General features: G+C 38.9%; 1 protein-coding gene across 1 annotated transcript in view; it reads left to right on the top strand.

The window, feature by feature from the left end:
* The first annotated feature begins 323 nt into the window (after positions 1-323).
* LOC114053703 (armadillo repeat-containing protein 1) overlaps positions 324-15,513 on the top strand; it is a 90,347-nt gene continuing 75,157 nt past the window's right edge. Inside the window, exons 1-2 of the mRNA XM_027876822.1 lie at positions 324-535; positions 11,379-11,596. Coding sequence (XP_027732623.1) covers positions 11,420-11,596 — 177 coding nt within the window. The 5' untranslated portion in view covers positions 324-535; positions 11,379-11,419. The remainder of the gene's footprint in view (positions 536-11,378; positions 11,597-15,513) is intronic.

The raw sequence follows: 15,513 nt of genomic DNA, 5'->3' as shown, positions 1-15,513 counted from the left end.
TCAATTGGGAGCACTACAAATGAGAGGCTTTCAAGTCACACTGAATTCTGGGAATTGTAGTTCCAAAGCTGAAATCAGCGCTTTTTTTCTAAGACTCAAATCCACGAGATTTCTCCTTTAGGCAGAGCCCAGGCGGACGGTGAAGCGCGAGGTCCATTCCAGCGTTTCTGGTTTCCCATTGGCTCTGTCTCTATAAGGCCACAACTCTTTTTTCGCCGCAGCCAACGACCATCGCAGCCTAAGAAGAACTGCGGGAATTGGCGGAAATTGATCTCGAGCTTAGGGCCAATGAGCTCGCAGAGACGGCAGAAGTGATAGGGTCACTGGGCTAGAGCCCGCTGTCCGCTCCTATTCCCTGGCCCCTAGCTCTCTAAAGCCTCTTCGTTCTCCGAGGGGTCGAGGGTGGGTGGGTTTCTCCCGGCAGCCGCGGCTGGGGCAACGAACGGAGCCGCCTCCGCAGCCTTGGAAGGCTCCCGACCGTGCGGCTTCACGATGCGGCGGGGCCTGGATGCGTGAAGCTGCCCTCGGAGCGTCGGTACGTTGGGACGTCGCAGCCCGCCGGGCAGTGAGGCGAGCTGGTGGGCAGGAGGACAAAACGCCGGCCAAAGCCAGGCGGAGCCAAACGACCGCTAGGGCTTGGGGGGTGGGTCGGCACTCACCCCAGCTAGGACGGCCAGCTCTGCGAGGCCTTGGATATTGGTCGGCCCGAGGTCCGTGGCTTCTTTCTCGGCCCCAGGTTGGGTCTTGTTGGAGCCTGTGTGTCCTGGTCTTCTCCAATACTGTCCATCCGCCCCCATCCTTTCACTGGTCATGTCAATCAGCACTTATAACTTCAACCCCTGATTGGAACTAGGGGCTGTGATTGGGCTATAGGGGTGCAAAGACAAAAAGCCAAACAAACACGAAACATTCCCCGCCTTCAGGGAGCTTATATTCTATAAGGGAAATTGGAGGCACGTATGAGTAAGCAAAATACATATACACTAAGTATAAGTTAATTTCTGGGTGGGGGCTGGAGACAAAGGCACTAGTAGCTGGGCTGTCGGGGAGGGGGAGGGTAAGCAAGGTTGTGCTTGAACTGAGCTATGAAGTAAACTAGGAATGCAAAGGTAGAAACGTGAGGATAGTGCATTTCTTTGTACACAACCCTCCATCTCCCGGTTCTGCCTTTTCACTGGCCTTCCCTCCACGTCTGGAATGATTTCCCTCTTCTTTGTCTTCTGGCTTTCCTTAAGCCTGATCAAATCCAGCCTCCTGCAAGAGGCCTTTGAGAGTCTCTGTCCCCCTTCCCAGTCGCCTCCTAGCCTTCCACTGTTAGTGCTTTTGCCTGAGATTACCTCCAATTTACTCTGTATGTGTGTATATATATATAGTGTATATATGTATATATGCATAAACATAAACAGACAGTGAATATGTATTTGTATGTATATGTGTGTTCACATACATATACACATGTAGCTTACACATAGTTGTTGACACTTTTTATTTCTCCCACTGGATTATGAATTCCTTGAGGGCAGCGACTGTTTCAGTCTTTCTTTGTAATCCTAGCCCTTAGTATAATGACTAGCACAAAAAGCTCTTAATGATTTAATTAAAGCACTTAATGAAAAGTGCGGTGAAGTGTGTTTCTGGAATGTCATGTATGAAGAATATCAAATAATGAAGCTTCTCTGGACTGTTAATGTAGGCAAAAGGAACGAGCACTTTCCGGGTAGCCTGGAAAGATAGGTGGAAGCCAGGTTGTAGAAGGCATTAAATGCCAAACATAGGAGTTTGTATTTGAGTTTATAGTTAATAGGGAGAGGCACTGATGCTTTTTGAGTAGGTGATTATGGATTGGAATGGAAAGAAATTGGGAGGCCACTTAGGAAGTTGGTGCAATGATCCAGGTGAGGAATGAAAAAGGTTGTAAACATGGTAGCCCTGTGAGTGGAGAGAAGGGACCTGATGAAAGAGATGTTATGGACATGAACAAGACTTGGCAACTTGATTAGATATGAAAGGTGAGAGAAGAGTTGAGGATAACTGAGAATGTGAACTTGGATGACTAGAAATATGGGGGTACCCTCAAAAGGAAGAAGAAAGAGTTTGGGGGAAAAATGGACTCAGTTTTGGAATTGCTATAGGAACTTTACTCTTTTCTTGCTTTTCAGCACCTCATTTTATCTGCATATTACATTTCACTTCATAATATTTTGGCTGCTTTTTACCAAGTGTGTGAGGGTAGCAGTGATAGCCACAGAAGGTTTTGGTATAATTGGCTCTTTTCAAACTGTGCGTATGCCATTGCTTTCTGAGTAATGTACGGTGGTTTGTTTAAACTAACAAGATCTGTGTAATTCCTGATTCTGTTGTACACATTCTGTCTGACTCTTTGTGACCCCATTTTTGGGGTTTTCTTGCTAGATGAATGTGTAGTCTTCTGAAGGTCTTATCCTTAAAATTCAGCTAAACAAATATTTATTAAGCATTTATTTATGTAGAAGCAGCATGACCTAGTGGTTAAACATCAAGCCTTGGAGCCAGGAAGATCCAGGTTCAAGTCTTGTTCCTGACATGTAATGTTCATGTGACCCTGTGCAGGTTACTTAACTTCTCAGTGCTTTAAGAGACTCTAAAATTAGAAAAAGTGCCAGACTGCATTGGTAAAGGGAGTTTCCTCACTAGAGAATTCTGTATGCCAGTGAAATCACAGGTACGTGTCCTATCCCAGTCCCTGCCTCTACTTGTGGGCAGTGCAGTATGAGAGACTCTGGGTATGCAAAAGTAAAGATGAAATGGCCCCTACCCTCAAGGACCTTGCTTGTTTTTTCAGAGATACAAGATATGTACATATAAATTAAAATACAAGATTGTTTGAGGAAGGAGAGAAAAGTAACAACTGGGCAGACCAGAGAAGACTTACTGTGGAAGGTGGTACTTGATCTGATCCTTGAAGAAAACTAGGGATTCTGAGACCATCTTTCTCCATTCTCCTTCTTTGCTTCATTCTCTTAATAATAGTTATGTCTTCTTTTTTGCCAGTGCCAACCTTTGTACTTGTATCTTTGATCCCATCTCCAGGAGCATGCTTCTTTATTCATCCCTCTTTTTAATTTCCTTAGCCATTAGGTACAAATGTGTCCACATCCTTCTGATCCATAAAAACCTTTCCTTGAACCCATGGTCCCTTGCAACTATCAAACTGTATTTCTTCTCTTTTCATTGACATTTAGAAAAAATTCATTTTCTTACCTCCCATTCCTCAACCCAGCTTTTTTTCCCTTCCCCATCCTCCTAAGATGAGCTCCAAGGTCACCAGGCATTCTCTTCTTTGCTAAGTCCAGTGGGCTTTTCTCAGTCCTCATTTTTCTTAATCTTACACGGTTGACTAGGTGTCCTCTCTTTCTGGATACTGTGTCTCCTAGGTTTTCCTGAAGCTGCTGTTTTCAGAATCCATTGCAAGATCATCATCCTGGTCCTGTCCCCTCCTGCTTTTGTATAGTCCAGGATTCTGGCCCCCATTTCCTTTTGTCTGGATCTTATCAGCTACCACTGGTTCTGCTCTCTGTATGCAGATGACTCTCAAAGGTATATATACATATCCAGCTCTTTTCTGTCTTCTGAGCTTCAGTTTATCTTCTGAACCCTTCTACTTGGGTGTCCTATAGGTATTTAAAACTCAACAAGTCCAAAACAAAACTCATTATTTTCCCCTTAAACTCCTTTCCTATTTCTTTTTAGGGTATCACTATTCTTCCAGTCCCCTGGGTTTACAGCCTCAGAATGATCTTTAGTTCTTTACACTGCCCCTCACCCCTGTATCCAATAAATTGTCAAGGCTTGTCATTTCCACCTTTCATTCCATCATCTCTCGTTTCTCCCCTTCTTTCCATTTATGTTACATCCACCCTAGTTCCTTCTGCTCCAGAAGCTTCAGTGGTTCCCTGTTGCCTCTTTGATAAAACGTGTCTATTTGGCACGTAAGACTCTTTATAGTCTTGTAGTCTTGTTGCTGCTTATTTTTCTGGGATGATTATACATTACTCCCTTTTGTGTAATAAGTTCCAGCCAAACTTGCCTGCTTGCCATTCTCCAAAGGTGACTTTAGTTTCTGGCCTCCATGCCCTTGCAGAGGTTTTCTCCTATGCCTGGAGTGTTCTCTACTCATCCCCATTTGTTGTAACCCTCAGCTCCCTTCAAAGCTCAACTGAAGTTCTACCTCTGACAGTAATGTTACCTAGTTATTAGTGTGACCCCTTCTCCCCTATAATGTGTGTATGTTTGTATCTTGCATTTACCTCTCAGTATTCATGGTGTATTTCTCTCCCTAACCCCAGGAGAATGTAAACTTCTTGAAGACAGTGACTATTTTGTCTTTGTTTTTCTAGTATAGTGCCTGGTGTGTATTAAGCAGTTTAGGAAATAATTATTGCATTGAATTGACTCATGGGGGACAATCTGTACAAGGACTCAGGCAGGAAATGAAATGTCCTTTTTGACAAAAAAGGTAGTGGGCCAATTTGACTGGAACATGGTGTATGTAAAGGGAAATGATATGATTACTTCTAGACAAATATGTGGAACCTGTACTTCGCAGTGCTTTAAATGCCAGGCATAGAGGTTTGTGTTTTATCCTAAAAAGTGTAGGAAGTGTCATGATCAGGTCCATGTTGTAGGAGTAGTTATTTTATAGTTGTGTAAAAAGATTGAATTAAGGAGGAGAGAGATAGGAAGCAGGCAGACCAATTAGGTTGCTTTTACAGTAGCCCAAATAGGAGGCAATGAAATGTCATAGAATCATACTTTGAGAGATAAGAGAACCTAGAAGTCATCTTTCCCCAACCTCTCATCTTATATATGAGGCTCAAGAGATATGAAGTGACATTACCAAGGTAACACAGATAATAAGTTGCATTTAGGGTTTGAACCTATATCCCTTGCCTTTAAATACAACATTGTTTCCATGGTATCATACTGCCTTTGTATGAGTGGAGTGAAAGTGGGGGATGTATGTGAGAAATGATGTGGAGGTAGAATTGCTAGAACTTAGCAACTGATTGAATAGGGGAGGGAAGGGAAAGATGTTCTCTCAGCCAAAATAAGGATATTTAGAGGAGGTGTTCATTTAGGAAGAAATATAATGAATTCTGTTTTGTATGTGTTAAGTTTGAGCCACATGGGGGTTTCCAGTAAATAATTGGTTATTCAGAACTGGAATTCAGGTGAAAGATTAGCCTAGAACAAAAAGACTTGGGAATCATCTGCCTAGAGATGATAACTGGGTCTGTGGGGCTTAATGAAATTACTGAATATGTCACAGGTGTCTATTCCATTTGATATTGAGTTATCTTAAGAGAAAGGACTGAAGAAAAAGAAGAAAGGTCATAGAGATGATAACACACACACTCTTATCCTTTTAAAACTTATTGTGAAGGGTGCAGCATGAGGATTTCAAAGTGGGAAGGATACGAAAATATTAGGGTTTTTTTTTTTTTTTAAAAGCTTCTTAAACTAACAAATTAACCTTTGGGAATTAATGTAGGATTGCTGCAATTTATATGAAAAACCAAACTATTTGGATAATCAGTAAGAGTTATTTTCCTTACATAGATTGCTTTTCAAAATGTCTCGACCAATTCATCATTCTACTAAGTGCACTAATGTACCTGTTTTCTCAAAACTCCTCTGGCATTTATCATTTCCTTTTTTTTTGTCCGCATTGACAATCTGATGCATCTGAGGTATAAACCTTGGGGTTGTTTTAATTTGCATTTTTCTTAATTATTAGTGTTCTAGAGCATTTTTCATATGGCTATTTGATAACTTGGATTTCTTCCTCTGAAAAAAACCTGTTCATATCTTTGAACCATGGAGACCTTGGACCTTGGAGAATGGCTCTTATTCTTAAAAATTTAACTTTGTTCACTAAATGTCTTAGAAATTAGACCTTTATCAAAGAAGCTTGCTGCAAAGATTTTTTCATTTACATGCTTCTCTTCTAATTTTAACTACATTGGTTTTATTTGTACCAAAATTTTTAAATTTCATGTAATCAAAATTGTTCATTTTAATTTCTTCTGTACCTTCTTTATCTCGTTTGGTCGTGATCTCTTCTCCTGTCCATAGATCTGACAGGTAATTTCTTCCTTAAGGAATTTACATTTTAATAGGGGGATATAACTCTTACAGGAAAATGGAACAGAGAATGGAGTTTTGGCCTAGGAGTCTGGGAATGTGATTGCCGCCATAGGATAGTGGATTTACACAGTTTTGTTTTGTTTTGTTTTTTAGTAACTGTGATAGCATTGTTTTGATTACTGTTCCCAGGGCAAGCATGCAGAAAGATGCCTTTATTGGGTAGGCCCTTTTTTCCTGGTGAATAGCTGTATAGGATCTATCGCTGAGGTTTTTCCTCATCTGAGCCTGATTCGTTATAAGGGTAGCAGAGTAAGTTATTATGTACAAAAGGAACTGTGTTGAAATTGCATATTTTCATCTGTTAGAATATTCAGTTTTGTCTCTAACTTTTGAAGAAAGGTATCATTTCATTTTATTTTGTGTTAAAGCTGCTTTAGAAGTCTCCTCCTGTCTTCTGTCTGATTTCAAGAAAAATGAAAATGCATGCCAGGATTGTTGGCCTTTGAAATACTAGATAAGTTCAGTGCCTGACCTCTGTCTCACAACCCCCTTGGAACTTACTACTCTTTTTATTCTGCCCAAAGCTAAGCACATAGCCCAGAGAAGACCTCCAATATGTGTTTGAGCAGTGGGTATCTGCTTCGGGTATTTGAGTGTTCTGAAGCCTAACTACATATTGTTTCTCAGGCTTGGGGTGGGAAAAGCCAGTAGCTGTGGTTTAAGAGCATTTTGGGAGGGAATAGCATAAAACCCTATGAAAATTTTTTTCCCCAAGGGTTTCCCTTAGGTGGAAAAGCATTAATGAGGAACCACGGTCTAATAGCATACAAAAAGTCCTGTTACTGATAATGTGCCTGGCTCTCAGAGATCTGAATTGGGTCACTTGTCTGGAAACCAGCCATTGGTGTTCTAGAGGCTCCTTTTTTCTTTTTTTAAATTAAATTAAATTTATTTATTTTTAAATTAATTTATTTTGATTTATCAACAATCACTTCCATAAGCTTTTGAGTTTTAAATTTTTCTCCCCCTCCATCCCCACCTTCCTCTCCAAGATAGCACACAATCTGATATAGGCTATACATATACATTCCTATTAAACATATTTTCACATTAGTGATGTTGTAAGTAAGAATTAGAACCAATAGGAAGAACCACCAGAAAGAGGAAACAAAACACAACAGAAGGAAAAAAATAGCAAATAGTATGCTTTGATCTGCATTCAAACTCCATAGTTATTTCTTTGGATGTGGATAGCATTTTTCATCATGAGGCCTTTGGAGATGTCTTAGATCCTTATATTGCTGAGAAGGGTTAAGTCTAGCAATATTAGTACCTGATTGTTATTCCCTTCTTGAACCAAATCTGATGAGAGTAAGGTTCAAACAATGCCAATCTCCCTCCCTTCTTTCCCTCTGCTGTAATAGGTTTTTGTGCCTTTTCCTGTAAATTAATGTACCCTTGTCTGCCTCCTCCTTTCCTTTTCTCTCAGTACGTTTTCTTAGTTAGATCAGATTAATTAATTACTTTCATCCATTTAACCCACTTGATTAGATTTTTTTTTTATCATTACATCAAAGTCAACTTATATCCATCCCCTTTATGTATACCCCTTTAACATGGCATAATAACAATATAGTTCTCAAGGGTTACAAGTGTCATCTTCCCTTGTAGGGATGTAAACAGTTTGCTCTTATTAATACATATTGTTTCTTTCTGTCCCGTTTACTTTTTTTATGTCTCTCTTGAGTCTTGTATTTGAAGATCGAATTTTCTGTTGAGCTCTGGTCTTTTTATCAGGAAGGTTTGAAAGTCCCCTATTTTGTTGAATATCCATCTCCCCTGAAAGATCTTGCCCATTTTTGCTGGGTAGTTGATCCTTGGTTGTAATCCAAGTTCCTTTGCCTTATGGAATATTGTATTCCATGCCCTACAGTCTTTTAATGTAGAAGCTGCAAGGTCCTGTGTAATCCTGACTGTGGATCCATGCTATTTAAATTGTTTCTTTCTGGCTGCTTGCAATATTTTCTCTTTGACCTGCTAATTTTGGAATATGGCTACAATATTCCTTGGCATTTTCAGTTTGGGATCTCTTTCAGGAGGTGATTGTGGATTCTTTCGAAGACTATTTTACCTTCTGGTTCTAAGACCTCAGGGCAGTTTTCTTTGCTGATTTCTTGAAAGATGCTGTCCAGGCTCTTTTTTTCATCATGGTTTTCAGGTAGACCAATAATTTTTAACTTGTCTCTCCTGGATGGATTTTCCAGGTCAGTCGTTTTACCAATGCGGTATTTTACATTTTCATCTATTTTTTCATTCTTTTGTTTTTGTTTGACTGATTCTTGCTCTCATAGAGTCATTAGCTTCCATTTGCCCAATTCTAATTTTTAACAAATTGTTTTCTTCTATTAGATTTTGTACCTCCTTCTCCATTTGGCCAATTGTATTTTTTAGGGACTTGTTTTCTTCAGTGTACTTTTTTTTTTTTACAGTTGGCCAATTGCATTTTTTAAGGACTTGTTTTCTACAGTTAATTTTTGTCCTTCCTTTTCCAAGTTATTGACTCTCTCTTGCATACCTCTCATTTCTTTTCCCATTTTTCTTCTACCTCTCTCATTTGACTTTTAAAATCCTTCTTGAGCTCTTCTAAGGTGACTTTTTGGGCTTCAGACCAGTTCATATTCCCTTTTGAGGTTCTAGATGTGGGTTTGTTGACAGTATTGTCATCTTCAGAATTTCTGCTTTAATCTTCACTCTTCCCATGTATTGGACGTTTCTTTTTGCTCATGGTGTTTGCTTATTTCCTGACCTTTAAAGAGATTGAACTCTCCTTCTGGGGAGCAGAGGGCCCTGACCCAAGCTTTTTGTGTTGGGAGCCTAGGGCCTGGTCACTGGTTTTGTGTTCTGGGGCCTCCAGTGCTGGCAGCTGGAAGCTGTAGGGTTCTGGCAGCTTACCTGGTGTTGGACTGGAATCAGCAACACTGGAACTCTAGGGGTAGGATTGGGTAGTGTGGCTTCTGGAGATTTCCTGCTCACCCTGGCCTTTCCTTCCTTTCACTTTCTTTAGCTCCTTTTAGATGGATGTTGCAGGATGTTTATCTGCCTGGGGCCCTTTGGAGCACTGCTTCCTTTAGTTTTGCTAAGGCACTGGGAGAGCCAGTTGCTGTAGAATGCTGAGGCACCTGATGGTTTTCCAAGCTGGTTTCCACCGGTTTCCCCGCCTTCACTGAGGTATTGGGGGTCCAGGTGTTGGTGTTTACGTGCTCTACCACCTGGGTTTCAGGATCTCCTCCTGGTATGCTGAGGTGGGGCTTTCCACTAGCTTGCTGGGATGCCTCCAGTTCTGCACTGAGGCTACTGTTTTCATAGGGCTTGTACATATGTAATACACATACCACAATGAGCAATACATGCTCACATAGGGAACCAAAAGGAAAAATTTAATAATCATCCGTTTTGAGCCCTATTTACACTTTTTTTTTTTAGTGTGATGCCTTTTCTAAAAAAACATACTTAACAATTGAGGCTATCTAAAAGGGGAATGTGTTACTCCAGCAGAGGCTGAATGACTTCTTGATTTGTATAGTGTAGAGAAGATTTCATGTTCATATTTCAGTTGGACTAGATGGCCTCTCAGGTAGGTCTCTTCCAGCTCAAGATTGTTTCACTAAGACATCCTTGAAACTGCAGCATTGACACGTAGAGTAAATAAGAAATCAATACTGTATAAATGTGGGTGGGTGTACATTTGGGAGGAAATATATAGATTTATATCAAATGACACAATATTTGTGAAGCATTCTGCAAACCTTAGAGCACCATGCAAATACTACCTGTTATTATTATTATTCCTATATATCATCTTATTACTTTATATACCATGGATCTTATCAATACAAGTTAGTATAGCAATGATATTTGATCTATGTGCGAAGGTGAGTCTAGGTTCTCCAAGGTAGTGCCGGTTTAGCACAAGTTTTGTCCACTCTAACCAAAGCTGAAAACCAGAGAGACATTGTTTCTACTGTCTGAGAACCAGTTTAGCTAAAAAGGGAGAATTATACCTGCGATTTTTTTGACTATGGTGATTCAGGAATGGATACATTTGCAAAAATTCAGTACAGCTGAGAACTTGCTCTTTGAAAATTTGGCCCTTGTTTTAAAATCTTTTTGAAGATTGGTTTCAAGGTCAAGTGATCTCTAACACCTTTTCTTTTTTGTTCCAGTATAAATAAATGGTCCAGATTACTTTTTCATTAAAAAGGACAACATCCACTGAAAAGTAACACCTCAAGTAACATACAGAGAGAAAGTTGACTTTTTTAAACTTTGGATATGAATAGAACTTTTACATATATTCTGCCTACTTGAATTTCATTCTTCAAAACAGATACTTCCTAATTAGAATAACATAACTACATTATAAAGGGGTTAGGTTAAATGATGAAATGCAGAGAAAGTAAGTTGTTTTTTTTTTTGGTGAGGCAATTGGGGTTAACTGACTTGCCCAGGGTCACATGGCTAGTAAGTGTAACATGTTAGAGACTGGATTTGAATTCAGGTCCTTCTGACTCCAAGCCCAGAGCTCTATCCGCTGCGCCACCTAGCTGCCCCTAAGTGCTTTTTAAAATATTTATTTTTACATAGTTTATTAGTTTGCAGAACTGAGACTAGAAACATGGTCTCCTTCCTGGGAGATAATGCTACTTTACTATACCAGTGTTCCAGTCCCTATCAAGCCAGATTTACTTCTTGCAGCTTCTGCCCTCTCTTCCACTTCTGCCTGTCAAGGTCAATTAATCCTTCTACTATGCAACAATCCTTCAAATGTTTGATGAAAATTGAAATAAGAGTGTTGGACTTGATGGTCTGCAAGGTCCCATCCACCTTTAAAGTTATGATCCTGTGATCTTGTCTTCTAACCACAATATTCCAAATTCCTTCAACCACTTTTCGTACGATAGAACTTTTGGAATTTGTACCATTCTAATTGACCCCCTTTTACTCTATCCAATTTATCAGCTAAACTGTGACTCTCAGAACTGAGTACAATACTCTGGAGATGTGATCTGAGCAGGGCAGAGCACAGGGAAACTTGTGCCTCCTGAGTCCTGGGTAGATGCCTCTCAAGGTAGCCCAGCCTTCCTTCTTTCTTACAAATTTAATTCAGCTATTCACTTTTTAGGTTTTCTGTTGTAATCTAGGAGATTTAAATCACTCCTCTGTAGTGCTAACTAAATTATTTTTCTCAACAGAATTTTTAAAAAAGGCTTTATTTCCTCGTATGGCATAGAAGATGAGCTCTGCCGCCACGAACGACGAGCCTGATGCACTGTCGGTGGTTAACCAGCTTCGGGATCTTGCAGCAGACCCACTAAATAGGCGAGCCATTGTCCAGGATCAAGGATGTCTGCCAGGCCTTATTTTATTTATGGACCACCCCAATCCTCCAGTTGTTCACTCAGCTTTACTAGTAAGTGATACCTTAGTACTTATCAAATGCTTTAGTTTTTAGCTTAGCTCATTCGTTCAAGAGACTTTGTATACTTATTCTTCCCTCTTGAACATTTTCCATGTAGCCTTACTAGTGTCGTTCTAATCCCATTTGCTTGTCTTTTTGACTCAGTGTAGTGCTTTGTTGTTAAGGTGGTCTGTCCTTTGTTTTCGTTAGTTCTTTTCATCTAAGAAAGAGAAATATCTGCTTGAAAAAGCATTAGAGTCAATTCTGAGTTGTCCACGCTTGGAGAATAGCACAGGTAAAAAATTCTTTGTATTTGGTGTTGAACTATTTGTTTTCCTAATTATGAATATGTTTGATCTCATGATTCACTATAGTTGGAAGATGTCACCTTATTGATTATATAGTTCAGCGGTGCATAGTTGTCCAGCTTTTCCATTCTATTTTCTGCCTTAGAACTCTTGATTGTTTCTGGCTTCTTTGCTGGTAGTAAATAACATTGCTTCCTAGAGTGATGGAAATTGCTATAATTTAGAAAAACAGACATCTCTGCATAGTTGTAAATTTATACTTTTCTTAAGCTAGGGAGGTTATTAAGTAATTGAATATATTTGTTAAATAAAGTTTTTTTCCCCCCATAGTTTTCTGGCCTATGACAAAAAAATCCTATTTATATAAACAAAGGACCTCGCCTCTAAGAGGCAGCATGGCCTAGTGGATATTGAGTCAGCTCTGGCCTGAAGAAGTTTCAGTCCTGCTTCTGACATGTACTTGCTGGGAGACTGGAATCAAATCACCTGATCTCTTAGTGCTCTAGTTTAGAGTTACTTGGCTAATCTGCATCAGTTTCTATACCAGATATTCCTGACATTGGTGAAATAACAGGCTTAGATAAAAAAAAAAAGGTAGATAATGAGATATGTTTCTTATAGATGATTACTAAGAAACTTGGTGACTGCTATCTTTTCTAATCCTGTCAGTAGTTTTCGTGTGTGTGTGTGTGTGTGTGTGTATGCATGTGTATGTTTAAATTGGACCTATGTTTTCATCTGAGTAGGAAGCCCCGCCAGTGAGGAGATGCGTTTTATCAATGCAGATTAGAACCTTTTCTGTAATTTATAATCTTAGATAGTTGTCTAGAAGCTTGTCACTTGGGCCAGGGTCACACAGCCTTTGTGTGTCAGACTGAGGACTTGAACCCAGGCCTGCTTTCAATACCATACTGCCTCTTAGTTATAAGATCAAATGCAATTGTAAGAAAATCTCTATACAGCAAAATATTTCTAACCACCTAAATTATCATCCATTTATTTTTTTAAAAGTTGGCGACTAGGACAAAGTTCCATAATAATAAGAGGATTTGAACAGTTGCTGAAAGTTTGTAGTAACAAGATCTGACATACAATACTGCAATATGCAGTATTATTAATGTTAAACTATTAATAAACATAGGCATGCATAATCAGGAGCTTTTGAGTTTTCCTTTGCTGAGGATGAAAAGAAAAGGCGAGTACTACTATTTAGAGCCTTTTTTTTTGGGGGAGAGAGTGTGTACAATACATATTGGATCATAGCAGTGAGATATGGAAAGGGGCAATGTAAAAGAACACATGCTGTGGAAGCAGGTAATTTTGGGAGGAAAATCAGCGTATGGGTAATCTACTGCTGCCTCCCTGAAACTTATTTTTATTGATATCTTTTATTTTTTAAGACACAGACACTTCCCGAAATCTCCCCCTTTTCTATGCTCCCTTGTAACAAAGAAAATGCTGAGTAAATTTAAACAGCATAGCCTCAGAATCTGCCAGTAGGCACCTGTAGTCCTCTCTGCCATTCACTGTTAAGAAAGGGAAGTGTATTATATCATTTATCCTCTGGAATTTCTAATAATGGCCTAATTTGAGTTCAAGTGACTTTTAGTGGTGTTTTCATTAATATTTTTCTCTTTCTACAGTCCTTCCAACACTATTTCTCTCTCTTGTCATCTTTTCCAATTGATGGCTGAGGTAAAATGTGAGAGTTTTAATTTGTATTTCTTTTATTAGTAATTTTGAATATTTTTTTATATGATTGTTAATGGTTTACAATTCTTGCTTTGAAAATTTGTGTTCAGATTCTTTGTCCACTCAACAGGTACTAGTTTCTTAAGGGATAGTTGCAATATGGAATCTGGAATCATATCAATGAACTTTGTGTGTGTGTTCTGTTCAATGAAAATCCATTGGTCTGTCTTGTACTGAATGGATCTTTTACTTATGCATGATTTTATAACATCATGCATTGGTCATTTGGTTTACTGTTACGCAGATCTTATAATGTTTGACACATTTCATTATACAATATAAAAAAAATATTCGGGGGCAGCTAGGTGGTGCAGTGGATAGAACACCCACCCTGAATTCAGGAGGACCTGAGTTCAAATCTGGCCTCAGACACATAAAAACACTTACTAGCTGTGTGACCCTGGGCGAGTCACTAAACCCCATTGCCTAGCGGCCCCTCCCCCCCAAAATATTTGGTATTATCACCATTAAAAAGTTGTTTTTTTTTTTTTAAGTATTGGGAAACTGTCAAACTCCAGGTGGGAATACAAGTTTCCTAAAATTCTAATTTTTGCTTGAAAGCTCAAATTTTAACTTTGGCAATAAAGACTGTCAGTTGTTTTCCTTGAAGTGACAGGCATACTTCAGTCATTTTCAAAAACATGCCTGCCGTGTCTGAATAACAATAGTTTGTCAGTTCTTTCAAGAAAAAATGGTTCATGAAAATCACACGAGAGCTTTTCCTAGAAACAACCATTCCTCAGTATCCAGCTTTATGCATACTGCACATTTTGTCACACAGAATTTTAAAAAGACTTATATATACTCAAGGTTGAGATTTTTTTTTTTTTTTTTAGATAATTGGGGTTAAGTGACTTGCCCAGGGTCACACAGCTAGTAAGTGTCAAGTGTTTGGTCTGAGGTCATATTTGAACTCAGGTCCTCCTGACTCCAGGGCCAGTGCTCTATCCACTGTACTACCTAGCTGCCCCTCAAGGTTGAGATTTAATAAAATTAACTTTTATTGCTTTTTCTAGGATATGCTTAAGTGAAATTGACATTTGTTTTTACTATGAGTGTGTGGTAGTGAAGAAGACAATGACTATAGTTTAGTGCCACTGTCTTGAATCGTGCTAAATTGCCAGCAGTTTTACCCACCATTGCTTTGGCACTGTCAGTACAAATGTTAACACAGTTATTCCGGAATAAATCATGAGATTCAAAAAACTTATTCAACACTTTGAATGTATCAGCACCACTTGTATTTGTTGCCAAGCATTCACATAAAAGATATTTGATGGTTATTTGGTGCTAATACTGGATGAATGCAAGCAAAATGGCGAATATAGCCATATCTATAGATTTGTACACTTATGAGGCAAAAGTACAAATGTTGTAAATGGGATTTTAATTCAGTCTTAATGCTTGCAGCTAAATCTTAACTCACAGATCATGTAACCTCTGAAAAATGCCACTGTTCACTTGAGAGAATGAGTGTGAAAAGGGCTTTAGTATTATTGCCTTAAAAACAAAATGCCTTAGTATTATTATAAAAATCATTTTAACCTTGGTGACCCTGTTCTGTTCTCTTGTCCTCAGGTTTATATAAAATATCAAATGTGACGTTGAGTTCGTTGGTTTTGCTTAATTGTTTTTCTTTATTGCAAGGGAAGTCTCATTGGGGAAAATATCTAGAAATGATTGTGATATTAAAAAAAAAGGAATCAGTAAAACTTTGGAAAAATGGGGTTCCCTACACCAATGAAATCACAGTCCATCCTCCATACCCAGCAATAAACAAATAAATAAAAAATAATTGGACAAATAAAACCCAACCTAAAACCACATTAAAAAATCCCCTAAGTCCTAAAATCTGTTTTGTTGAATTTT

Source organism: Vombatus ursinus, unplaced genomic scaffold, assembly GCF_900497805.2.
Source record: "Vombatus ursinus unplaced genomic scaffold, bare-nosed wombat genome assembly UNPS02014812.1, whole genome shotgun sequence".
Lineage (NCBI taxonomy): Eukaryota > Metazoa > Chordata > Mammalia > Diprotodontia > Vombatidae > Vombatus > Vombatus ursinus.
The sequence above is the reverse complement of the archived record's forward strand: the minus strand, read 5'-3'. Positions and strand labels throughout refer to the sequence as shown.